Raw genomic sequence first — 26,047 nt, 5'->3', positions numbered from 1 at the left:
ATTGGGAGAAATTGTGTTCCATTATTGGTGTCATTGGGGGGGAAATGTGTCCCATCATTGCTGTCATCAGGAGAAATTGTGCCCTATCATTTGTGTCATTGGGAGAAATTGTCACATTGGGAAGCATTGTGCCCCATAGTTGGTGTCACTGGGAGAAATTATGCCCCATCATTGGTGTCATTGGGAGGAAGTGTGTCCCATCATTTGTGTCATTGGGAGAAATTGTGCTCCATCGTTGCTATCATTGGGCCTCATTGTTATTGTCATTGGGAGGAATTGTGTCCCATTATTGGTGTCATTGGGAGAAATTCTGTTCTAGCATTGGCATTATTGGGAATAATTGTGCCACATAGCTGGTGTCACTGGGAGAAATGATGCCCCATCATTGGTGTCATTGAAAAGAGGGTGTGCCCCATCATTGGTGTCAATGGGTCTCATTGTTATTGTCATTGGGAGAAATTGTGTCCCATCATTGGTGTCATTAGGAGACATTGTGTCCCATCATTGTTGTCATTGGGAGGAATTATGCCCCTTCCTTATGCCCCATTGTTGGTATCAGTGAATAAAATAGTGCCCCAAGAGCCAGATAAAAACAAGCAAAGGGCCGAGTCTGGCCCCCAGGCCCTAGTTTGGAGACCACTGATCTATCAGAATCAGAATGCAATCAGAGTCTTTATATATGGAAGAGTTCGTTACAAACAAATCATTCTTACACATTGATAAAAACGATCATAAATACTACCAAAAACTTTCATAAATACCACCATCTAATTTACCATAGCTGGAGAGTTAGTAATATTCACATTTATCTGGCCCTGTGTTGCAATGTGGAAGAAGTTTCCCCATTCATCCACGCAGCTTCCTCCGTTTCACAACTGATGAAGACACTTATGCCCCGTACACACCATCACTTTATGTGATGAAAAAAAACGACACTTTCTGTGAAGTAAAAAATGACGTTTTTGAAACTTCAATTTTCAAAGACGAAGTTGCATACACACCATCGTTTTCTCACAATGATCTTGCAAAGTGAGGTTACGTTCCACCACGTTTTACCATTGAAGCTAGCTTCTGGGCATGCGTAGATGAAAAAACGTCTTAGAAAACGACGTTTTTTGCTACACACGGTCAATTTCTGTGAGGTAAAAAGTGCACTTTTGAAAAACGACACATAAAATTGAAGCATGCTTCAATTTTTTTCTGTCGTTTTTTAGAAGACATAAAACGACGTTTTTGCCCACACACGGTCAATTAAATTGACGTTTTTGAAAATGACGTTTTTTTTCCATCGCAGAAAGTGATGGTGTGTACGCGGCATTAGAGAAGTAGAAAAACTTCTTTAAAGTGTATCTGAACCCAAAAACAATATATTGCTACATATTACTTTTATTTTTTATTTTTTTAGGCCAATTTCACAGGAGCTTCAGCTTGTAAAAGAACAGCATTTGCGGAGCTTTCAGAAAACTTTTGTAGCTGCTGGCTTTTCATTTATTTTTTTTATTTTTTTAGGCAGACCTCCGCTTTAAGATCTGTGTTCAGCATTAACAAACTCAAGCAGAAGGGTGCTTTATAGGCTAAAGGTGTGATAAGAAAACCGGAAGTAAAATTCTGTACGTCGAACGATCGGCCGATTAACTGAGCCGCTTATCTGACAGCCGATTCCAACTTTTCAGACGACAGAACAGTGTGAACAGCAAGCTTTTATAAAGCATTTGCAGAGTGTAACGGTATGGCCAGTGGGACTTAGAGGCTCTTGAAGGATGTGGGGTACTCCTGTGTCAGCTTCACCAATGACTCTTGGGTCTAGGGCAGGGGTGGCCAACCAGTGGCCCGGGGGCCACATGTGGCCCGCGGAGCCCTCTGATGTGGCCCGCGACCTCCTGCTCTGGAATGGTGGGTTGGCAAGCCCAGATCGCAGGTTGCTGACCCACCATACCACAGCATCAGTGTTGTGAATGAAGCTGGTGGTAGAAGAAGGAAGCGGCTGCGGAGCAGAGCCCCATGAGCCGATGCTTCCTCTACAGCGCCGGCTTTTGCCACAGGTGGAGTCGATGGCAAAGTTCAACTAACCCGCAGGATCGACACAGGTGCACTACGCTGCACCCACGGTTTGGGTAAACCACAGCACATCAGTGTGAAAGCAGTCTTAGGCCCTTTTCACACGATCAGCCCGATCAAATGGGACCCTTAATTCACCTCTATAGAGCAACAGATGCCTGTTTACACCGACCTACCTCCAATCCGAAAAACAGAAGGGAATTTGTCCCCTTTCATCTGGGCGGATCGGAGGGCCTATAGAGTAGCCGTGACCTGTCACCTGCCCGCTCCACTCATTGTGGCCCTCGACTGGTTACCAACTTGCTTACGTAGCCCTTGCTCTTCAAAAGGTTGGGCACCCCTGGTCTAGGGTTATCCTATGTCCACTAGGGGCATAGGATGACTGAGAAATGATATCTTGAATTACATGAGATGGGACAGTAAAGCCTCGTACACACGATAGGTTAACCAGAGGACAACGGTCTGAAGGACCGTTGTCATAGGCTAACCGATGAAGCTGACTGATGGTCCGTCGCGCCTACACACCATTGGTTAAATAACTGATCGTGTCAGAACGCGGTGACGTAAAACACAACGACGTGCTGAAAAAAAGAAGTTCTATGCTTCCAAGCATGCGTCGACTTGATTCTGAGCATGCGTGGATTTTTAACCGATGGTCGTGCCTACTAACGATCGGTTTTGACCTATCGGTTAGGAATCCATCGGTTAAATTTAAAGCAAGTTGGCTTTTTTTTCAAACTATGGTTAAATAACCTATGGGGCCCACACACGATCGGTTTTGACCAATGAAAACGGTCCTTCAGACCGTTGTCCTCTGGTTAACCTATCGTGTGTACGAGGCCTAAGGATAACTCATGTATTGCAGGATATCTTGAAATATTACAAGTTGTTCATTCTGAACACAACAGGTCAATAGAGTGTCTCCTTCAATGTGGAACATAGACTGTTGAGATGTTAATTGATGTTAATCACCTCCAGCTACCTGGCTGTAGTGATGAAAGCTTGCTGTGATTGCATTCTATTGTCTATTGTGTTAATTAAGCCTGGCTCCTAAGATATTTCATGGTGCTATGCTAACTAACCCTGTATTGTGTGAAAGTTGTATTGATGCTAATATGTGTTGTGAGTTAACACACTCTAAAAGTCAGACATCTGACTTATGTTCACTAAAGGAATGTGTGATGTGTAGCAGGTGAGAATAGCTTATCGCGGAGTCAGAAAGTCTGTCTAAGGCTGGGTTCACACTATACTACACGAAAGCAGTACAACTTTCATCCTACTTTGCTCTGCTTTGTCCAATCAAAACAATCCCGGACTGAGATAAATTCTTTTTACTGCTGCTGTAATCACATGTCGGATGTCAAAAATCGGATGGTAAGGACAAGGCTCCTACTTTGGTCCGACTTCAATGATATTCAATGGGCTGAAGTAGGATCAATGTCGGACCAAAGTAGTACAGGGAGCATTTTCAAAGTCGGACCGACTTGTGTCGGACCAGTTAAAGACAGCTCTCATAGGGAAACATTGATTTTCACACGTCATGCGACATGAGCTCCCAATGTCGGAGCGTTTGTCGGACAAGTGTGAACCCGGCCTGAGATGTGGATTGAGAGGGACTCGTTAGCACCCATTGTGTGATGTTGTGGGTGGAGTGTGTCATTGTCCCTTTGATTCCTGCAGCATGCTTTCTAACTGTATATAAGAAACCTAAGTTTACCATTAAAGTGTCATTCTGTTTGGAACCAGTGAACAGAGCTGTGTATCGTTATTCTGGGGGGGGGGGGGGGGGGGAATCTAATGGGTCCTGTCTGCTGGATTGTGGAGTGTCGGAAGCTGTCTTGGGTTGGTGGAATGGAATATCGTAACAGCGTTAACCCCTGACCGTTACACAGAGCTTTCAGCAAGCTTTGGTGAAGCCTTTAAAGCATCTTTTTCTGCTTCAGTTTGTGAATGTTGAACACAGATCCTAATGGGAGTGCTGATTATCACTTTAAACAAGCTGCTAGCAGGCATCTGCACAGCCTGAAGCTTAGTGAAAGCCTGCCTCAACACTCTTAGCTGATAAATCAGGAAGAAAAACATCAGAATTTATATACAGCAGATTGCTATAAAAAAATGATCAAATATATCAAGTATAGCTAAGCCTACAATGATACCGGGTAAGAAGCTTTGTGTCATGCCTGATAATTACTGGAAGAATTCGATTTTGTTTTCAATAGCAATCCTATCAAAAAATGCCTTCCTATAAAAGACAACAACATATAGGGGTTGATTTACTAAAGACAAATAGGCTGTTCACTTAGCAATGGAATTTCCTCTTAGCCTACTGAACAAGGTGACAATTCACTTCGCTAAGAATATCCAATCACGTCCAAGGAAAAGCCTTTTGGGTGCAGCTTCCCCCCCTCAGTCACCCCTCCCCCTCCAAAATTTACCTGAGTCCCATCTTGATCAAGCGGTATGTCTGAGAGCAGCTGCTCATCCGGGTCTTCCCACTGATCACCAATGTAAGGAGCATTCTTCCCACTGATCACCAATGTAAGGGGCATTCTTCCCACTGACCACCAATGTAAGGGGCATTCTTCCCACTGATCACCAATGTAAGGAGCATTCTTCCCACTGACCACCAATGTAAGGAGCACTCTTCCCACTGACCACCAATGTAAGGAGCATTCTTCCCACTGACCACCAATATAAGGAGCATTCTTCCCACTGACCACCAATATAAGGGGCATTCTTCCCACTGATCACCAATGTAAGGAGCATTCTTCCCACTGACCACCAATATAAGGGGCATTCTTCCCACTGATCACCAATATAAGGGGCATTCTTCCCACTGACCACCAATGTAAGGAGCATTCTTCCCACTGACCACCAATATAAGGAGCATTCTTCCCACTGACCACCAATATAAGGGGCATTCTTCCCACTGACCACCAATGTAAGGAGCATTCTTCCCACTGACCACCAATATAAGGAGCATTCTTCCCACTGACCACCAATATAAGGGGCATTCTTCCCACTGATCACCAATGTAAGGAGCATTCTTCCCACTGACCACCAATATAAGGGGCATTCTTCCCACTGACCACCAATGTAATGAGTATTCTTCCCACTGACCACCAATATAAGGGGCATTCTTCCCACTGACCACCAATATAAGGGGCATTCTTCCCACTGATCACCAATATAAGGGGCATTCTTCCCACTGACCACCAATATAAGGGGCATTCTTCCCACTGACCACCAATATAAGAGGCATTCTTTCCACTGACCACCAATATAAGGGGCATTCTTCCCACTGACCACCAGTGTGAGGCCTCTATACACGACCGAGAAACTCGTCGGACGAGACACATCGTTTTCCTCGACGAGTTCCTTGTTAGGCTTGTCGAGGAACTAGACAAGCTTTCTTTGCGTACACACTGTCAAGACCAAATCTCCTCGTTCTCAAACGCGGTGACGTACAACACGTACACCGGCAGGGGAAGTTCGATTCCACTGGCACAACCCTTGGGGCTGCTTTTGCTAATCTCATGTTACTGCGTGTTAAATAAAAGTTTGGTGAGAGACGATTTGCACTTTTCAGTCTGTTACAGCGTGACAAATGTGCCATCTCCATTACGAACGCTACTTTTACTGAAGGTGCGCTCCCGTCTCATACTTTATTCTGAGCAAGCACGGGTTGCCAGCCCGACGAGGAAATTGAGACTCCCGTCGAGGAAATAGAGAACTTGCTCTCTTTTTGGCTTGTCGAGTTCCTCGACAGTTTCCTCAATGAAAAACGTACACACGACCGTTTTCTTTGGCAAAAAAGCTCTGCCACCAAGTTTCTCGATTCTGACGAGTTTCTCGGTCGTGTGTACGAGGCCTGAGGCCTCGTTCACACGACTGAGTTTCTCGGCAAAAACCAGCAAGAAGCTTGCTGGGAGATATTTTTTTGCAGAGGAAACCGGTCGTGTGTACATTTTCGTCTAGAAAACTGTCGAGAAACTCGACAAGCCAAAAAGAGAACAAGTTCTCTATTTCCTCGACGGGAGTCTCAAATTGGCTCGTCATGTTCCTCGACAGGCTGATTTTCAACGAGAAACTCGAGCGTGTTTATGCTAAGAAACCCGCGCTTGCTCAGAATAAAGTATAAGACGGGAGTAAAAGTAGCATTTGTAATGGAGATAACACATTCGTCACGCTGTAACAGACTGAAAAGTGCAAGTTGTCTCTTACCAAACTTTTACTTCACACGCAGTAACATGAGATTAGCAAAAGCAGCCCCAAGGGTTGTGCCAGTGGAATGGAACTTCCCCTGCCATTGTATGTGTTGTAGGTCACTGCGTTTGAGAACGAGGAGATTTTGTCTTGACAGTGTGTACGCAAAGCAAGCTTGTCGAGTTCCTCGACAAGCCTAACAAGGAACTCGACGAGGAAAACGATGTGTCTTTTCCGACGAGTTCCTCGGTCGTGTGTACGAGGCCTCAGGGGCATTCTTCCCAATTTTGTTTATTAAAAGTCTTGCAAACAAAAAGCATAAAATCACTATAAGATATACATAAATATACACATATTTACATAAATGAAAATAAATATAGCAAATCTGCTCTCAAACAAAAGACTTTACAGCAAAGCAAAAATTATGTAATCACTGGGAAAATAAATCTTAATACAAACTCACACCACTACACCAGACAAACCTGCAAGGTCAAGAAACAAACCCGCACCCATTATGCATGCAGCCCTTCTAAGAAACGTCCAACACCATGCATCCACCTATTTCTACCTCAATTACCCGCCGGCGCGTTACCATATCGGTTTCAAAAAGTACCGCAACTCCGCTGCAAGGCTCAGCCGCAAGAGACCAAAAGGAGGGACCGCATCTCCACTCCCTTTTTGCCAGATGGACATCGGCCAAAGTATGGAGCCAGGTCTCTTGCAAAAATAAAATCTCAGCATCAAACTCACTGAGCAAAAATAAGGCCATATCACGAGCTCTTGCAGATTTAATGCTGGCGACATTAATGGTCGCCACCTTTATCGGAGGGGGAACTGCCATCAGGATGATTGGGGTAGTCGTTTCTTGACCTTCACCACACTCTCATCACCAGAAACCGCTCTCTTCAAACAACGTGACTCATCCATAGATGAAAAAGAAGAAGACAAAGACATCTTTTCACCTGACAACACATTAAAGGTGTTACCAAGGGGAACCCCTCCTGGATCCGACTCTGAGGAAGAGACGACCGGTTTTCTTGTCTTTCTCTTCATTTTTTTCCTCCTCCTAATCTTCTCCCACCCCTCCTCATCCGAATCCCCATCAATGGAATGTGAAACATGGGGTACGGACACCCTTCCATCAGCCCCACCCCCATCCAGCACCCCCACATTCCCCTGACCACGCTTGCGCTGCCGAGGGGCAGGGACTGGAGGCTGAGTGGGAAGATCCGCTAAACCTGCCCCCCCAGCAGCCTCCGCCAGTCTGGAGGATCTACGAATAGATGGATTAGGGACAGGAGGGACAGATTTAGGGACCACATCTCTAGGGGGAACAGAAACAGATGTCACAGACACAGAAGGGACAGACTCAGGGACCACATCACTAAGGGGAACAGAAACAGATGTCACAGACACAGGAGGGACAGACTCAGGGACCACATCACTAGGGGGAACAGAAACAGATGTCACAGACACAGGAGGGACAACAAGAGTTTCAGTGGCCTCATCCTCCTTATCCAGCCTCTGCAGCTCAGCCTCCAACCCTGGCAGGTTATGTAATGCCTCCGGGCATTGACTGTACGGGTGACCAAGTTTTTGGCACAAATTGCACCGAATGTCAGTACAGTCTTTAGCCAAATGGCCAAGCTCCTGGCACAAAGAACATTTCTTGCGGGTGCAGGTGGAGGCAAAATGGCCCTTGTCACCACATTTATTGCACACCTTAGGCTGACCCTGGTAAAAAATGGTCAGCCTGTCCCTCCCCAGAAAGGCTGAACAGGGCAGATGTTGAACAACATTTCCCTGCACCCCCAATTTTAGTGACACTGTCCAGGCCCCTGTCCATATCCCATGCTGATCACGGACCTTCCGCAGTGGAGCGAGGACTTCACCATAGCGGCGTAACCATACTACCAAATCAGCCTCTGGGATGGATTCGTTACGCACAAGGATCATCACTGATTTTATTAGAGGCTGCCTGGAAACCACCTTTGGCATCCAACCATTCCACTGCGGAAGGTCCCTGCGCCCCCTAAAACGTTCCCAAAATAAATCCAGACCCTCAGGTTTTACAAAGGACAAATCAAATTCCCAACTCCCAACGGGACAAATCAAAGCAAAAATGTCTGCGACTTTGAACCCCATTTCCAGGATCAACTCTGCCACCCTCCCCCTTACTGGTGGGGTCCCCTCCCCTTCCCACTTCAGCTGGACCACATTTCTCCGCTTATACCCACCAACCATCCCCCCACTAAACCCCCCCAAATTGTGACCACCAACATTTGCACCATTCCCCCCACCCTCCTTGGTGCGATTCCCCAAAACCGACGCGTAACTCCCAGCAGATAAAACATTTGTTTGTTTTGAACCATCTGACACATTTGCAGCAGATATCGATTGCACAGATTTGGTCTGAACAATCGGCGAGTCTTTCCTCTGCTGAGCAGGGGGAGGAATGTCATTTTTATTTTTCCCAGCAGTATTAACCCCTTCACCACCCACCACATCCATTGTTTTATCATTACTGTCATTTTTAGAACTTGCTGGAATATTCACAGTTCCTGCAGTCTTCCCAGCAGTGTCAGTTCCCACTGCTGTGCTTGTAGAAGCTTCAGCTGGTCGGTTCTCTTCTGTCAGGACAGGGTTGTCATCAGGGGATAGTGCAGGCTGGTCTGATACTGCAGCAGGTGAAACCTCCATTGCTTCTTCCACTGCACATGGTGCAATATGCTGATCCCCTCCCCCACCACAGGGAGGCTCAGGTGAGGCAATCTCACTGCTGGTAACAGGCATACCTTGTACAGAGGAACTACAGGTCCCAGCAGAAACTCCAGGCAGCGCTCTGCACAAGGCCTTCCCTTTCTGCTCCTTAGTCAGGACACCGTCCACCACAGCAGGTTGGGCAGACATGTTGGAAGACAGTGAGGTGTGCTGACATTTCTCCACCTGTACTGGCTTGGCTTCAGGGACTTCTGTATTAGCAGGCTTGTTTGCTCTCAGGGGTGACTCCATCTCCTGGATACATTTCAGGGTGCCATGCTCACTCTCAAAACCCTGGCTGGTTGCTGTCGGCGATTCCAAGCCCTGACATGGAGGGAGGGGTGCAGAAGCAGATGGACCCGCGTCATCCATTATCTGAGGCTGGTCCCTGGAACTTGCTGTCTGGCTGGCAAATCTCCTCTCATTATCAAACTTTTCTCCACTTTTATCTTTCAGCTTTTCCAATAATAAAGATTGTTCCTTTACCTTTTCCTCCAATTCCTGCAACTCAGGCTTCATGGCCAAACGATTTTTACTCCAGGCCTGGAAATACTTGATTTTGAAGGATTTGTGTTCAGCCTTCAAAATTTTAAGTTTTTCTTCAGCTCTTCCAATCGCCCTAAAACGATCAATGCTCTTCTGACTGAAGACATTCGCATCCACAGCAGGGCCTGGACCTACAGACAGATCCTCCACCTCCTCCTCACTAGGCCCCGTATCATCAGGGGGATCCGTCCCAGGGCCTCCCCCAGGATCAGGCATTATTCCTGGGCCAAGCTAGCAGGCAAGGCCCAGGCTTGAAAAAGGTTGGATCTCTCAGAGAGCTCCTTGGGTGTGTCCTCCTCCTTCTTCCCACTGACCACCAGTGTAAGGGGCATTCTTCCCACTGACCACCAGTGTAAGGGGCATTCTTCCCACTGACCACCAATGTAAGGGACATTCTTCCCACTGATCACCAATATAAGGGGCATTCTTCCCACTGACCACCAATATAAGGGGCATTCTTCCCACTGATCACCAATATAAGGCACATTCTTCCCACTGACCACCAATGTAAGGAGCATTCTTCCCACTGACCACCAATATAAGGAGCATTCTTCCCACTGACCACCAATATAAGAGGCATTCTTCCCCCTGACCACCAATATAAGGAGCATTCTTCCTACTGACCACCAATATAAGGGGCATTCTTCCCACTGATCACCAATATAAGGGGCATTCTTCCCACTGAGCATCACACTAATGTGCCATGAGCTTTAGATAAACTATTTATTATAAAAAGTTTTTTGAGCCTAGAAGGTCATTTCCAGGGTCCCCGATGCTAAAAATGTTGAGAAAGTCTGCCATTGAGTGCACGGTGCTTCTCACTGGAATAAGAAATCTGCCAAGCATGCCCTTTATTAGCACGTGATCTGCCAGCATGCCCTTTATTAGCATGTGATCTGCCAGCATGCCCTTTATTAGCATGTGATCTGCCAGCATGCCCTTTATTAGCATGTGATCTGCCAGCATGCCCTTTATTAGCATGTGATCTGCCAGCATGCCGCTCCATGTTGATATCACATCATTTATCAAAGTATAAAATCTGCTCTACACTGTCCTGGAGCAGCCAGCCAGATGCAGACTTTCATTTGTACGGTTTAATCTGATTGGTGGTCAATGTTAACAGTTCACATGGAAGACACTTTGAAGACTCATAGTAAGCAATGTATAGAAAATAATAATACGATGATCAGAGAAATGTAATGAGCGTGTGCCCAGACTTTGAGCATTTTACGCACCTTCTCCATCTCTTGCAAATAGATTTGTGCAATCCAGCTGGCCTTCTCAAAACAAGAGACGACTTCCTCCTCCCTCTCCGACAGCCGGGCTCGGGATGCAATGGTGGCTGTAGAGCGCTCTAATGACAGGCCTATCAGGGAAAAAAACAAAAAAGTCATCTTTTTTTACTATGCTGATATCTATTTTACATTTCTAATACTACCCCCCCCCCCCCCCCCCCACCCTCAGATCAGTGATTTTATTCAGACAAACAACTACAGAAGTCAAATTGACTTCTTAAATTCATTTTTTTCATTTAAATGATTTTTATTAAATTTGCACAGATATAAAACTTTACATACTTTGCAAAAACTAATTTACAAGTCATTCAAAAATATATACAGTAACACAAAACATTCAAAAACGACACATAAATACACGATTGGATCTAGCCCATGGCATATACTCCTCTTAAATTCCCCTGAGATATCTAAAAAAAAATGGGGGGTACACCATCCCGTCTAAATTGCCCGCGATATGTTTATATATACCGTATTTATCGGCGAATACCGCGCACTTTTTTGCCCTAAAAATCAGGGCAAAATCGTGGGTGTGCTATATACGCCGATACCCGCTTCCTGCACTTTGTTCGAACCACTGTGCCGACATATACCGAGCGCAGTACATTCGGGCAGACTGGGCTCCTCTCGCGTTCACGTCCTGTGCGTCCTGTACGTCCTTTATGCGAGAGGAGCCGACCCCGCCCGACTATACCCGAGTGTACTCTGCTCGGTATATGTCGGCGCAGTGGTTCGAACACAGCGCGGGAAGCGGGGATCGAGCGGGGATGGCCGCAGAAGGACGCCGGACCGGACAAGGCCGCCGATGGACGCGATGGACGACAGCCAGGACGCGATGGACGACGGGCAAGATACCGACGAGGGGCATCCAAACTGTAAGTATTTTTTTTTTTTTTTGCAGGAATCTTCCTTCAAGTTCGGGGGTGTGCGCTATACGCCGGGGCGCGTTATAGACCGATAAATACGGTATATATATATATCCCCCTCCATACCCTATAGGTCCCTTCTCCCTCCCCTTATTCTGCCTACTTTATCCGTACATTGCGTTGCGCCGTCGTAAAGCCCTTTGAGAATCTGGGTCATTGTGTAGTGGTTTTGCACAGAGCAGCCCAGATCCTCCTCTTCTCGGGTCCCACGTCGGTGCTGCCGGCCCCTCCCTACTGCCAAGTGCCCCCAAAGCAAGCAGATTGCGGTGGGGACACCCAAGCCTCTGCTCTGTGTGTCTATTTACACATGAAGCATAGCTCAGCCCCCCCCCCCCCCCTACTCAATCCTCATTGGCTGACTGGCTGCAGCCAGTGTCTCAGTCAATGAGAAGGGAGAGACCTGGTAGAGTGGCTGCTCTCGTGCACATTGCTGGATCCAGATTATTATTATTATACAGGATTTATATAGCGCCAACATTTTACACAGCACTTTACAATATAAAAGGGAGACAATACAGTTACAACACAATAAAATACAAGAGGGCTATGAGGGACCTGCTCATAAGAGCTTACAATCTAAGAGGGTGGGGCAAGTGGTACTCTGGGGGATGAGCTGAAGTGATAACAGATTAGTTGGAGGTGTGATAGGCGAAATCGGGCTCAGGTAATTATTAGGGGGGTTGGATGGGGGGTGAGGGGCTGCTGCACACAGAAGTTTATTTTACATTCATGCATAGAACCTTCATACTTTACAACCACGGAACGTCACCCTAAAAAGGAAGTTCCGCTTTTTGTTATTACCCCCGGGTACCTAGATACTTAGGCGATCCCAGTAAAAGTTCGCCCAACCTCCCCCCCCACAACTTCCTGGGCAGTGTGAAGCCGCAGGGAGTCACAGCCAGCTTCCCACATTCAAGATGGCAGCGCTGGGGACCCAAAGACCGGTCCAGAACTGACCCGGGTGAGGACAGCACTGGATCCCTGGAGAGGTATGTGCACTTTTATTAAATGTCAGCAGCTACAGTCATTTTAGCTACTGACTTTAATTTTTTTTTAACTAACTGAAGATCCTCTTTGACCGATTGCCGACCAACCGCCATAGTTATACTGCGGCAGGTTGGCTCGCCTGGGCGAATCGCTGTACCGGTACATCGACCCGTTTAATAGCTATAGCAGACGTGCCCATGGCACGTCGTCGGAGCCGCTGCGCGTGCTATTCACAGGCCACCTGCGATTGCTCCTCATCCACCATCATTATACTGCGACAGGTTGGCACGGCTGCGTGAATCGCCGTAGGTGTAGGTCGACCTCTTTAAGAGCGTGGCTGGTGGCCGCAATGTCCGCCAGTGACCCGCGATCGCTCCTACACACAACGGGGATCTCTCAATGTAAACAAACAGATTCCCGTTCTGACAGGGGAGTAGAGAGAGATGATCTGTTCCTAGTGATTAGGAACAGCGATCTCTCTCTACTCCCTGTCAGTCCCCTCCCCCCCACAGTTAGAAACACCTCCCCAGGGAACATTTAACCCCTTGATTGCCCCCTAGTGTTAACCCCTTTCCTACCAGTGACATTTATACAGTAATAATCAGTGGATATATAAATGTCGATGGTCCCAAAAAAGTGTCAAAGGTGTCTGATTTGTCTGCCGCAATGTCGCAGTCCTGCTAAAAATCGCTGATCGTCACCATTACTAGTAAAAAATATATATATATAGGAAAAAAAATGGCATAAAATCGAACCCCTATTTTGTAGACGCAATAACTTTTGCGTAAACTAATCAATATTTGCTTATTGCGATTTTTTTTATACCAAGAATATGTAGAAGAATACGTATCGGCCTAAACTGATGAAGAAATTTGTTTTTCTACTTCTAAATCAATTTTTGGGGGGGATATTTATTATAGCACAAAGTAAAAATTATTTTTTTTTTTTTTTCAAAATTGGCGCATTTTTTGTTTATAGCACAAAAAATAAAAACTGCAGAAGGGATCAAATACCACCAAAAGAAAGCTCCATTTGTGTGAAAAAAAGGACATCAATTGTGTTTGTGTACAATGTCGCACGACCGCGCAATTGTCAGTTAAAGCAAAAAAAGTTCTGTATCGCAAAAAAATGGCCTGGTCAAAAAGTGGTTAAAACCTTTCCGGTGCTGAAGTGGTTAAGGCTCCATTCACACATGTGCGACCTCTCAAGCGACTTTGGATACATAGGGGTTGATTTACTAAAGGCAAATAGATTGTGTACTTTGCAGAGTCCAGTTGCTCTAAAGCTTAGTAAATGAGGGGAAGCTCTGCTGATTTCCGTCATTCCAATCACGTGCAAGTAAAAATGCATTTTTTTTCCCCTTGCACCCGATTGGGTACTCTTTGCAAAGTGAAGCTTTAACTCATTTACTGAGCTCTGGAGCAGCCGCAAAGTGCACAGTCTATTTACCTTTAGTAAATCAACCCCACAAAGTTGCATGACAAGTCACAGCCCATTGTTTTCAATGGCACCCTTTCAGATCATATGGTCGCAGAGACTTTGAAAAGCTGCCTGCACTACTTTGATAGGACTTAGTGCCACAGGGCCAGATCCACGTAGCCCGGCGTAATTTTAGGCAGGCGTAGCGTATCGTAGTTACGCTACGCCGCCGCTACTTTGAGAGGCAATTGCTGTATTCACAAAGCACTTGCCTCTAAAGTTACGGCGGCGTAGCGTAAATCTCCCAGCGTAAGTGCGCAGAATTTAAATAATGAACAGGGGGGCGTGTTTTCTGTGAAACAAGCTTGCCCCCACGTAAATGACGCTTTTTTCGTACGGCGCATGCGCGCGCATGCTCAGTATCACGTCGCAAAGCCCTATTCGCGAACGTTTTACGCAAACGACGTACACAGCGGAAAATTCGACGCTGGCCCAACCTCCATACTTAACATTGCGTACACCTCATAGAGCAGGGGTAACGTTACGCCGTAAACTACGTAAAAAAAAGCGCCAGGTGGACGTACGTTTGTAGATTGGCGTATCTAGCTAATTTGCATACTCGACGCGGAAACCTTCGAAGCGCCACCTAGCGGCCAGCGTAAATATGCACCTAAGATCCGACGGCGTACTAAGACGTACGTCAGTCGGATCGAGCCCACATTCAGTCGTATCTTGTTTTGTGGATACAAAACAAAGATACGACGGGGCATCTTAGAAATTACGCGGCGTATCAATAGATACGCCGGCGTAATTTCTTTGTGGATCTGGGCCACAGAGTGTAAAGTTGGATCAAAGTCGCATCAATGTCACACAAGTGTGAATGGAGCCTAACTAAATCCCCCAATGATATGGGGGAAGGGGGAGTAATTCTTCCATCCGCCTCACTTGTGTGGACGGATATAGGTCTCTGCTGCTTACACCCACTAATCCAGGTATAAACATTTTTCAAAGATAAGGATACATTGTTGCCGATGTCAGTTTCTATAAGAAATTCACTTTCCCTTCAGATACTTTGAGGGCCCATTGTTCTCATTTTCGCATCTAGAACAAGCTGCTGACCCCGGGCCAGGAAAGCGTGTATTCTACATTCGCATTCTGCACAGTCTACACTGCAAAAAGAAAACACCGGCTTTTGCTCCGGGGCGCTTCCTATTCAGAGCGAGTCTTGTAGGTGACATATTTGCTCAAGGCATTGTTCTGCATAGACCTGGTTCAGGAGGAAGAATAAACATGAGCACAATGGGCATTCCTAGAGTTTGGAGATTTGACTAATTCAAAGTAATTGAAAAACACGTATTTCATTCCTGAAATATGGCGGAAAGACGTCATTTCTCTCACATAATAGATGTAATCATTTTTTCTTCCAATACAATTTTATTGAAAATTGTTAAGGCATACAGTAAATCGTGTAAGGCCTCGAACACACGACCGAGGAACTCGACGGAAATGAAACATTGTTTTCCTCGTCGAGTTCCTTGTTAGGCTTGTGGAGAAACTCGACAAGCTTGCTTTGCGTACACACTGTCAAGACCAAATTTCCTCGTTCTTAAACGTGGTGACTACAACACAGAGGACGGCCGGGGAAGTTCGATTCCACCGGTACAACCCTTGGGGCTGCTTTTGCTAATCTCATGTTACTGCGTGTTAGTAAAAGTTTGGTGAGAGACGATTTGCACTTTTCAGACTGTTACAGCATGAAAAATGTATTATCTCCATTACAAACGCTACTTTTACCAAAGGTTGCATTAAAGGGGTTTTCCACCCATTTTTTAAGTTTATTAAAAGTCAGCAGCTACAAAAAGTGTAGCTGCTGGCTTTTAATAAACTGACACTTACCTGCTCCAGCGCTCCAGCGGCGCGCCGGCCGGGGCTGCGCTCCTCTCCCCCCCTCCCCGGCCGGCGTCTTCATTGTCACTGTGGGCACCCGGCCGTGACAGCTTTCGGCTTCACGGCCGGGCACCCACTGCGCATGCGCGAGCGGCACTGCGCATGCGCGCGCGGCGCTGTTTGATTGGACAGGCGATTGCCTAGGACCTTTCACATGTCCTAGGCGATCGCCTACAGGGAGGGGCTAACAAAAGGCGATTAAGCTTAATCGCCTTTGCAGCCCCTCGGCGGAAGGAGGAAGTGGGACAGGAAGTCCCCTTCTCCTGAAGCCCCCACTCCCCCCCAAAAAAAATTACATGCCAAATGTGGCATGTAAGGGGGCGAGGAGTGGGTTAAGAGGAAGTTCAATTTTTAGGTGGAACTCCTCTTTAAGGTGAAAAAACATTTACCTTTACAACCCCTTTAATGTGCTTCTCCTTGAGCCACTCCTTTGTTGCCTTGGCCCAGTGTTTTGGGACATTGTCATGCTGGAATACCCATCCATGACCCATTTTCAATGCCCTGGCAGAAGGAAGGAGGTTCTCACCCAAGATATGATGGTACATGGCCCCATCTAGGGCTGAAACAACTAATCGATTATGAAATTAATCGATTACAATTTTCATAATCGATTAATCGGCCAGTAACATAATGGGGTTAAAAAAACGAAAATTAGCCCTTTATAGTACAAAAAAGCAAATCGCTACTGTAAATATTACTTTCACTGTCCCACAGTAAAAAAAATGAATCCCTTACAGTAGCGATTATTTGCTCTTTTTGTCCTTTTTTTTTTTTTTTAACCCCATTATGTTACTAAACATCTCAGGCCTGGGTTCACACCTCTGTTTTTTGGTGCTTTTTGCAGAAACATACTACAGTTCATTTACATGTTTTCCTATGGGACACGTTCACATCCATGATTTTCTTTCAGCTGCTGCGTATTTGGAAAGGGTAAGGAGTTTTTAACGCAAAACGGTGCTATTTTGTTTTTTTTTTGGTTCAATATACTTCAATGGAGAAGCTGCAGAAAAGCATGTAATGTGTATTTGCGGAAATTTGTGTTTTGTAATCTGCACAACAACAAATTGGGCCAAAAAAAAATATTTTTTTTTTTTTTTAAGGCTATTATACGATTAATCGAAACAATAATCAGCCAACTAATCGATTATAAAAATAATCGTTAGTTGCAGCCCTAGCCCCATCCCTTTGATGCAGTGAAGTTGTCCTGTCCCCATAGCAGGTAAATACCCCCAAAGAATAATGTTGGATGGTGAGGATGGTGTACTTGGGGTCATAAGCAGCATTCTTCCTCCTCCAAACACGGCGAGTTGAGTTGATGCCAAAGAGCTTGATTTTGGTCTCATCTGACCACAACACTTTCACCCAGTTCTCCTCTGAATCATTCAGATGTTCATTAGAAAACTTCAGACGGGCTGTACATGTGATTTCTTGAGCAGGGGGACCTTGCGGGTGCTGCAAGATTTCAGTCCTTTGCGGCGTAGTGTGTTACCAATTGCTTTCTTGGTGACGATGGTCCCAGCTGCTTTAAAATCATTGACAAGATTCTGCCGTGTAGTTCTGGGCTGATTCCTCACCGTTCTCATGATCATTGAAACTCCACGAGGTGAGATCTTGCATGGAGCCCCGTCTGGGGAGACTGACAGCTATTTTTCGCGAATAATCGCACCAACTGTTATCACCCTCTCACCAAGCTGCTTGGCAATGGTCTTGTAGCCCATTCCAGCCTTGTGTAGGTCTACAATCTTGTCCCTGACACCCCTGGACAGCTCTTTGGTCTTGGCCATAGTGGAGAGATTGGAATCTGATTGATTGCTTCTGTGGACAGGTGTCTTTTATACAGGTAACAAGCTGAGATTAAGAGCACTTCTGTTTAGGCTCTGTTTCCACTACTGTGAGTTGTTGTGCGACTTGACACATGTGAAGTCGCATGACAAGTCTAAACCCCATGTGTTTCAATGGTCCCCGTTCTAATTGGTGCGACTCAAGTCGCAGCGACTCCAAAAAAGGTTCTTGCACTACTTTGTTTCCGACTTCGGTGCGACTTGTTCTCACATGGTTTTCACCAGTCGCATAAAAAATTTAATTGCAAAGTCGCATTGTAAATCGCGCGACTTTGGGGTTGCAATAGTGGAAACAGAGCCTTAGGCCGCGTACACACGGCCGAGAAACTCGACGGGCAAAACACATCGTTTTGCTCGTCGATTTCCTTGTGAAGCCGCCGAGGATCTCGGCGAGCCAAATTTTCCCATTGCCATCAAGGAAATAGAGAACATGTTCTCTTTTTGGCCCGACGTACAGACAAGCTTCTTGCTGGTTTTTGCCGAGAAACTCGGCCGTGTGTACGCGGCCTTAGAGCTCATTACCTGTATAGAAGACAACTGCGAGCCAGAAATCTTGCTGATTGATTGATGCGTTTTTCTGGATATTTTTGTTGATATTCTGTCTCTCACTGTTAAAATAAACTGATCATTAACCACATTCTGCCGGCCGTACGACTTTCTATGGCCGCAGTGTGGATGCCAATTGCCGGGAGGCCGTCTATATACGGCCTCCAGCCACTGGGGGGCGCGCGCGTGCCCGCCGCATCACTGAGATGCCGATGCGCGCGCCTGGCGATCGGCGGTTACACAGACAAGGACGTGGATCTCTGTTTGTAAACACAGAGATCCACGTCCTGTCAGGGAGAGAGGAGACCGATCTGTGTCCCTTGTACATAGGGACACAGATCGGTCACCTCCCCCAGTCAGTCCCCTTCCCCCACAGTTAGAAACACTATGCAGGGTACACATTTAACCCCTTCCTCACCCCCTAGTGTTAACCCCTTCCCTGCCAGTCACATTTATACAGTAATTAGTGCATATTTATAGCACTGGTCGCTGTATAAATGTGAATGGTGTCAAAAGTGTCCGATGTGTCCACCATAATGTCGCAGTCCCAATAAAAATCGCAGACCGCCGCCATTACTGGTAAAAAAAATAATAAAAAAAATAATAATAATTCTGTCCCCTATTTTGTAGGCGCTATAACTTTTGCACAAACCAGTCGCTTATTGCGATTTTTATTTTTTTAACAAAAATATGTAGAAGAATACGTATCGGCCTAGACTAAAAAAAATTTGGCTATTTATTATAGCAACAAGTAAAAAATATTGATTTTTTTTCAAAATTGTCGCTCTTTTTTTGTTTATAGCGCAAAAAATAAAAACCGCACAGGCGATCAAATACCACCAAAAGAAAGCTCTATTTGTGGGGGAAAAAGGACGTCAATTTTGTTTGGGAGCCACATCGCACGACCGCGCAATTGTCAGTTAAAGCGACGCAGTGCCGGAAGCTGAAATTTCACCTGGGCAGGAGGGGGGTTTATGTGCCCAGTAAGCAAATGGTTAAAATTATAGACGGATAATTTCTTTGTCAGTGGGCAAACGTACAAAATCAGCAGGAGATCAAATACTTTTTTCCCCTCACTGTAATAAAGTGTAATATCAGTGACTTTCAAAGCTGTAATCATTTTACTTCTGTAATCAAAACTTTAAGGCCCCTTTCAGACGGAGCGGATCCATCCAAGCAGATCCGCCTCTTCAATGGGGGACATTCGCTGAGCAGGCGGAAGGCAGGTCTCTGTCACAGACACAGCCGGCTCTCCTCTATGGGGTGGTGGGATGGAAATGTACTGCATGTCCCATTCCCATCCTATTGTTATCCGATCCGCCGGACAGATGGCAAACGTATCCCCATCCATCTGTTTTTAGCAGACCGGATCGGATGCCGGCAGGTGTATCCGCCGCCCTGTAGAAAACAAAGGGTGGTCCGATCAGGTCATCCTGAAAACCGGGCAGGTGGACCCAATCAGTCCGCTGGTGTGAAAGGGGGCCTACTAGATACTAATTATTTTTAAAGGGGATTCCTCCTTTGTGATAGACCGTATTTACTTTTCAACGGGTTGTAAAGGTTCTTCTTAAATTTTCTAAATTGGTTCCTTTAAGCTAGAGCATTGTTGGTTCACTTACCTTTTCCTTCCATTTCACTTCTAAATGTTTTTTTTCTTTGTTTGAATTTCTCACTTTCTGTTTCTCCTCAGTAAGCTTTCCACCATCATCCGAGCTGTGGAAAGTCATTTAGAACAGCTTACTGAGGAGGAACAGGAAGTGCGAAATTCAGACAAAGAAAAAAACATTTAGAAGGGAAATGGAAGGAAAAGGTAAGTGAACCAACAATGCACTAGCTTAAAGGAACCTACCGTATTTTCCGGCGTATAAGACGACTTTTTGCATCTAAAATCATGCCCCAAAAGTCGGGGGTCGTCTTATACGCCGGGTACCTGTCTGTCAGACGGCGGCCATGCATTATTCAAAAGCCGCGCCTCCTCCTCAGACTGTTCCGTGATAGGTGGCCTCGGACGAGAGGACATCCGTGATAGGCGGAACACTGAACAGAGCCTCTGCTGGGAAAATTAGTGTTCCGCCTATCACGGAACAGCCTGAGGAGTAGGCGCGGCTTTTGAATAATGGACACCCGCAGCCTGAGAAACTCTGCAAACAGGAGAAGGTAGGAAGATCGTCGAGGCAGGCATACTGGCACAGTGAGGCATCGTCTTATACGGTGAGTATATCCCAAAACCAGCATTTTAGCTGGAAAATTAGGGGGTTGTCTTATACGCCGGCAAATACGGTATTTAGAAAATAAAAAACAAACCTTTAAAACCCCTTTAAGGCCGCGTACACACGGTCGAACATGTCCTCTGAAACTGGTCCGTGGACCAGTTTCCGCGGACATGTCCGACCGTGTGTACGGCCTAGCGGACAGGTTTCCAGCGGACAAAAGTTTCTTAGCAAGCTAAGAAACTTGTCCGCTGGAAACATGTCCGTCGGACATATCCGATGGTCAGTACACCTAATCGGACATGTCCGCTGGTTATGACGTGTAACCAGCGTCCCGAAATCCCGCGCATGCGTCAAATTGATTTGACGCATGCGTGGAAGCATTGCACTTCCGTGTTTGAGAACGTCGGTGTCTTCTACGTCACCGCGTTCTCTGTCCGCAGGGATTTTGGGCTGATGGTGTGTACACACATCAGACCAAAAGCTCCCAGGAGACATGTCCGATGAAAACGGTCCGCGGACCGGTTTCATCAGACATGTCTCCTCGTGTGTACAGGGCCTAAGTGTTACTATACCCAGGACCCTGCATTCACTATATCAGTGTCTGGTTAAAGCTTGTAGGAGGAGTTTTCATTCTCCTCTGACTCTCTTATGAGGCTGTAGGACCCCTGACCCTCTGTCTGGAGAGTGCTTATTGGCTCCCAAAGAAAAAAAAACTCTCTAGCAATAGACACCAAACTGAGCATGTGCAGAATGCCTCCTAGGACTCTGTTCTATCAGCAGATGGATTGGGGACAGTGGAAGAAGGGGGGGATCAGAGAGGACAGGATCAAACAGCCTTTTTACACAATGCAGAGGATTAACCCCTTAGGTTCCACAGTGAGTATAACGAGCATGCTTTACTGCATATACACACTGATTTTACTGTTATGGGTTTACTAACACTTTAATCCTTTGCAACAACGCTATAACTGAATGACGGCTACAGCACGCTGGCACTGTGCCGGGAGGCCGTCATATGACGTCCTGCCATGCTCACGCTTCCTGCACGCCCCCTGCGGCATGCATTGGCAGTGAACTGTGATCGTTGCCCCCCCTCGGACACAGCTAATCACAGATGGGGGTAAAAGGGCCAATCTTTACCATGTGATCATCTTTGTCCAATCAAAGCCGATGATGGATGTGAACAGGGCGTGAGGTGAGGAGAGCAAAAAATGGCAAATCCACACAGGGGACATCTGAATTGACCATCAGGGCACTGATCACCAGTGTCCTGATTATCAGTGCAGCCCAAATAGTGCCCACCAGTGCTGACAATCTGTGCCCACCAGTGATACCTGTCAGTGCATCCTCATCAGTGCGGCCTTATCAGTGCCTCCTCAATAGTGTCGCATCATCAGTGCCCATCAGTGCCCATTAGTGTAGCCTCATCAGTGAAGGAGAAAAATTACTTATTTACTAAATTTTATGGGCCAGATCTACTGATACGCCGGCGTACTTTCAAATTACCCACGTCGTATCTTTGGTTTGAATCCTCAAACCAAGATACGACGGCTTCTGGGTTAGATCCGACAGGTATACGTCCTCGTACGCCTTTCGGATCTAAGATGCAATACTTCGGTGTCCGCTGGGTGGCGTTCACGTCGTTTTCCGCGTCGGGGATGCAAATTAGCTATTTCCGATGATCCACGAACATACGCGCGGCCGTCGCATTCTCTTATGTCGTCTCTAGTCTGCTTTTTCCGGCGTATAGTTAAAGCTGGTATTTTGCGGCGTATAGATAGACTTGCCATGTTAAGTATGGCCGTCGTTCCCGCGTCGAAATATGTTTTTTTTTTTTTGGCGTAAGTCGTCCGTGAATCGGGATGGACGTAAATCACGTCTAAGTTAAAAAAATTACGTTGTTGCGACGTCATTTAGCGCAATGCACGGCGGGAAATTTAGAAACGTAGCATGCGCAGTTCATTCGGCGCGGGGACGCGCTTCATTTAAATGAATCACGCCCCCTAATCGCCGATTTGAATTCCGCCGCCAGAGATACACTACGCCGCCGTAACTTACGGCGCAAATTCTTCCAGGATTCGATTTAAAGCCAGGTAAGGTACGGCGGCGTAGCGTATCTCTAAAAAAGCTGCGCCGATCTATTTGTATGTGGATCTGGCCCTATAACTGAAACTAAGAAAAACATGTATTCAAGTAATTAATGTACAATAATCTAAAAAAAATAGAAAAATGCCACCTACAGTATGAAACGCTTTCAGATAGCAAAAATCATGCTGTATAAAGCACACTATGTTAGATTTAGTAAATAGGCTCCAGAGAAAGTTATAAATGGCTTTAATATATACAGTAAAGGACACAAAATCCTCTGGAATCAGATCAACGAAAACAAGAAATGGGGAGGGAAAAAATTCCCAGTTTTTCACTTGAAGGGATTACAAAAAAAAAAAACAATATGGAACTATTTAGTGAATTCTCTCATCTCATTAACACGTGCCTTTTAACCCCTTCAGGGCAAAAACATATTTTGCCTTTCAAAACTTAACTAGTTTAATAACCAACAAGTAAAAAAAATTTTTTTGTAAACTCCCTGTATGTGAGAAAATTTTGGTTTTGCACAGAGCAGCCCCTATCCTCCTCTTATAGGGTCCCCTGCCCATGCTTTGGCTTCTCCTGCCTTCCGAGTACCCCCCCCCTTGCAAACTGCTTGCTAGGGGTGGTATTTGTGCAGGCTTGATCCCGAGCTGCACTGTGTGCATCTATTGACACACAGGGGCAGATTGAGGTAGATGGGCGTAAATTTGGGCGGGCGGAATGTATCTGTTTTACGCTACGCGGCCGCAAGTTTTTCAGGCAAGTGCTTTATTCACAAAGCACTTGCCTGTAAAGTTGCAGCGGCGTAGCGTAAAACACCCGGCGGAATTCAAATTCGGCGGGTAGGGGGCGTGTTTCATTTAAATGAAGCGCGTCTCCGCGCCGAACGAATTGCGCATGTGCCGTCCCTAAAATATCCCGGCGTGCATTGCTCTAAATGACGTCGCAAGGACGTCATTGGTTTTGACGTGGACGTAAAGTACGTCCAGCACCATTCACGGACGACTTACGCAAATTTTTTAATTTTCTATGCGGGAACGACGGCCATACTTAACATTGACTGCGCCTTATAGACCCAGGGGCAACTTTACGCCGGGAAAAGCCTAACGTAAATGTCGTAACTTTACTGCGTCGGCCGCACGTACGTTCGGGAATTCGCGTATCTAGCTAATTTGCATATTCGACGGGGAAATCGTCGAAAGCGCCACCTAGCGGGCAAAAAAAAATTGCAGTTAAGATCCGACGGCGTAAGAGACTTACGCCTGTCGGATCTAATGAATATCTATGCGTAACTGATTCTAAGAAGCTTGCTGGGTTTTTTTTTTGCCGAGGAAACCGGTCGTGTGTACACTTTTCGACGAGGAAACCGACGAGGATCTCGTCGGGCCAAAAAGAAAGCATGTCTTCTTTTTCCCCGACGGGAATGGGAAAATTTGGCTCGCCGAGATCCTCGGCGGCTTCGCAAGGAACTCGACGAGCAAAACGATGTGTTTTGCCCGTCGAGTTTCTCGGCCGTGTGTACGAGGCCTCAGTCGCATAGATACGACGGCGCTAGGCAGAGATACGACGGCGTATCTGGAGATGCGCCGTCGTATCTCTTTTGAGAATCTGGGCCACACAGTCCAGTCTGTTGTTTTTTTTTTACTTTAAAGCGGAGGTTCCGCCAAATTTTTACTATAAATACCGCAGCTGCTGACTTTTAAAAAATGGACACTTACCTGTCCAGCGCGCATGCGATGTCGTCAGCCGAGGACGAGCAATCACTCGTCCTTCGGCTGCACACGCCGCCATCCTGGGTGAGGGAATTAGGAAGTGAAGCGTTGCGGCTTCACTGCCCGGTTCCCTACTGCGCATGCGCGAGTAGCGCACCGCGCCGTCACTGGTCCCCGCTCTCTCCTGGGAATAGTGTGTTTCTCAGAAGACAGCGGGGGCTGCGGGTAGAGGCGTGACTGCCGCAGTACCGTATTCCCAGAAGTGGATGCAAATACTTGTCTGTAGACAGGTATCTGCACCCCCCTCCCCCCTGAAAGGTGCCAAATGTGACACCGGAGGGAAGGAGGGTTCCGAAAAGCGGAAGTTCCATTTTTGGGCGGAGCTCTGCTTTAAAGTGGTTGTAAAGACTGGAGTTGTCCCAATACCACTTTTTTAAGTTTTAAATGTCATGTGACAGTGGCACTAATATGCAGCACTGATGATGCGTGGGCTGTGTCAGACGTTTTTTTTTTTTTTTTCATTTTTGTTACAATTTTATTTTTTACAATATTTTTTTACAATTTATTTTGTTATTTATTTATTTTTTGCAATGATTTCTTTTTTTGGGGGGGGGAGTGGACAGTGTCAGTGTGTTTGTTATTTTATTTTTTATTATTTTTACAATTTAATCTTTTAAATATTTGTTACATATCTTTTTTTTTTTAGCAGCCTTGTTGGGGGGCTTTGGTGAGATATCAGGGGTCTTAACCCCTGACGTCTCCCCTTTTAAACATGGAAAGGAACTGAGGACAGAGATTCCCCTGTCCCTTTCTCGGCAGCCTCAGCTGCACTGAAGATGAATGGAGAGGAGACGGAGGCTGTCAAATAAACTTTTAAAATATAATTTTTTTTTTTTTTTATTAAATTACTTTTTATTGTCGTTTAAACACAAATATATATACATACACACACACACATATATATATTAGGGCTGTAGAAATGAACTATTAATTCCTCGATTAATCTTTAAATTTTTTGATTGATCAAAATTCTTTTGATTGGTACTCGCCTCTCCGCCGTCTTCAGGGAATTCCGTCGGAGATCCGGTGACGTCACGGACACCGGCAGGGGTTGCCGTGTCCATCTGAAGGGCTCCTTTGCTGTGCCTTCATATCTGCATGCCGGCGGGACCTTCCTATCTGCCACACACAAGGACTGTTACACTTCCCTCTATCACTTCCCTCTATCAACCTGGGATTCTACAACCATCCACTGGCAGTTGTGATAGTTCCCTTCACGGGACATCTACATGCCGACGGACTGATGTTAACCCTCTCCTCATCTGGATTCAGCAGTGGTATCGTTGTACACATTTTTATACCAGTATCATACTTAGCTACATGTTTTTATCACTGCTTTTGCTACCGTTTGGTATTACTCGCACCATTGTTACCGTTTATGTAGCTACATCGATTTTATCTCCAGTGCAATATTTATTTGGTTACCTACTTGAAGACTAT

General features: G+C 46.0%; 1 protein-coding gene across 3 annotated transcripts in view; it reads right to left on the bottom strand.

Annotated features, from left to right (window-relative positions):
* TTC7A (tetratricopeptide repeat domain 7A) overlaps positions 1–26,047 on the bottom strand; it is a 489,583-nt gene that overhangs the window by 425,245 nt on the left and 38,291 nt on the right. For all 3 annotated transcript variants that reach the window (XM_040351571.1, XM_040351572.1, XM_040351573.1), the window contains one exon: positions 10,806–10,936. In XM_040351571.1, the coding sequence (XP_040207505.1) occupies positions 10,806–10,936 (131 nt within the window). The remainder of the gene's footprint in view (positions 1–10,805; positions 10,937–26,047) is intronic.

The sequence above is a fragment of the Rana temporaria genome, chromosome 4, assembly GCF_905171775.1.
Source record: "Rana temporaria chromosome 4, aRanTem1.1, whole genome shotgun sequence".
NCBI classification, from domain to species: domain Eukaryota; kingdom Metazoa; phylum Chordata; class Amphibia; order Anura; family Ranidae; genus Rana; species Rana temporaria.
This window is presented reverse-complemented; position numbering and strand designations above follow the sequence as displayed.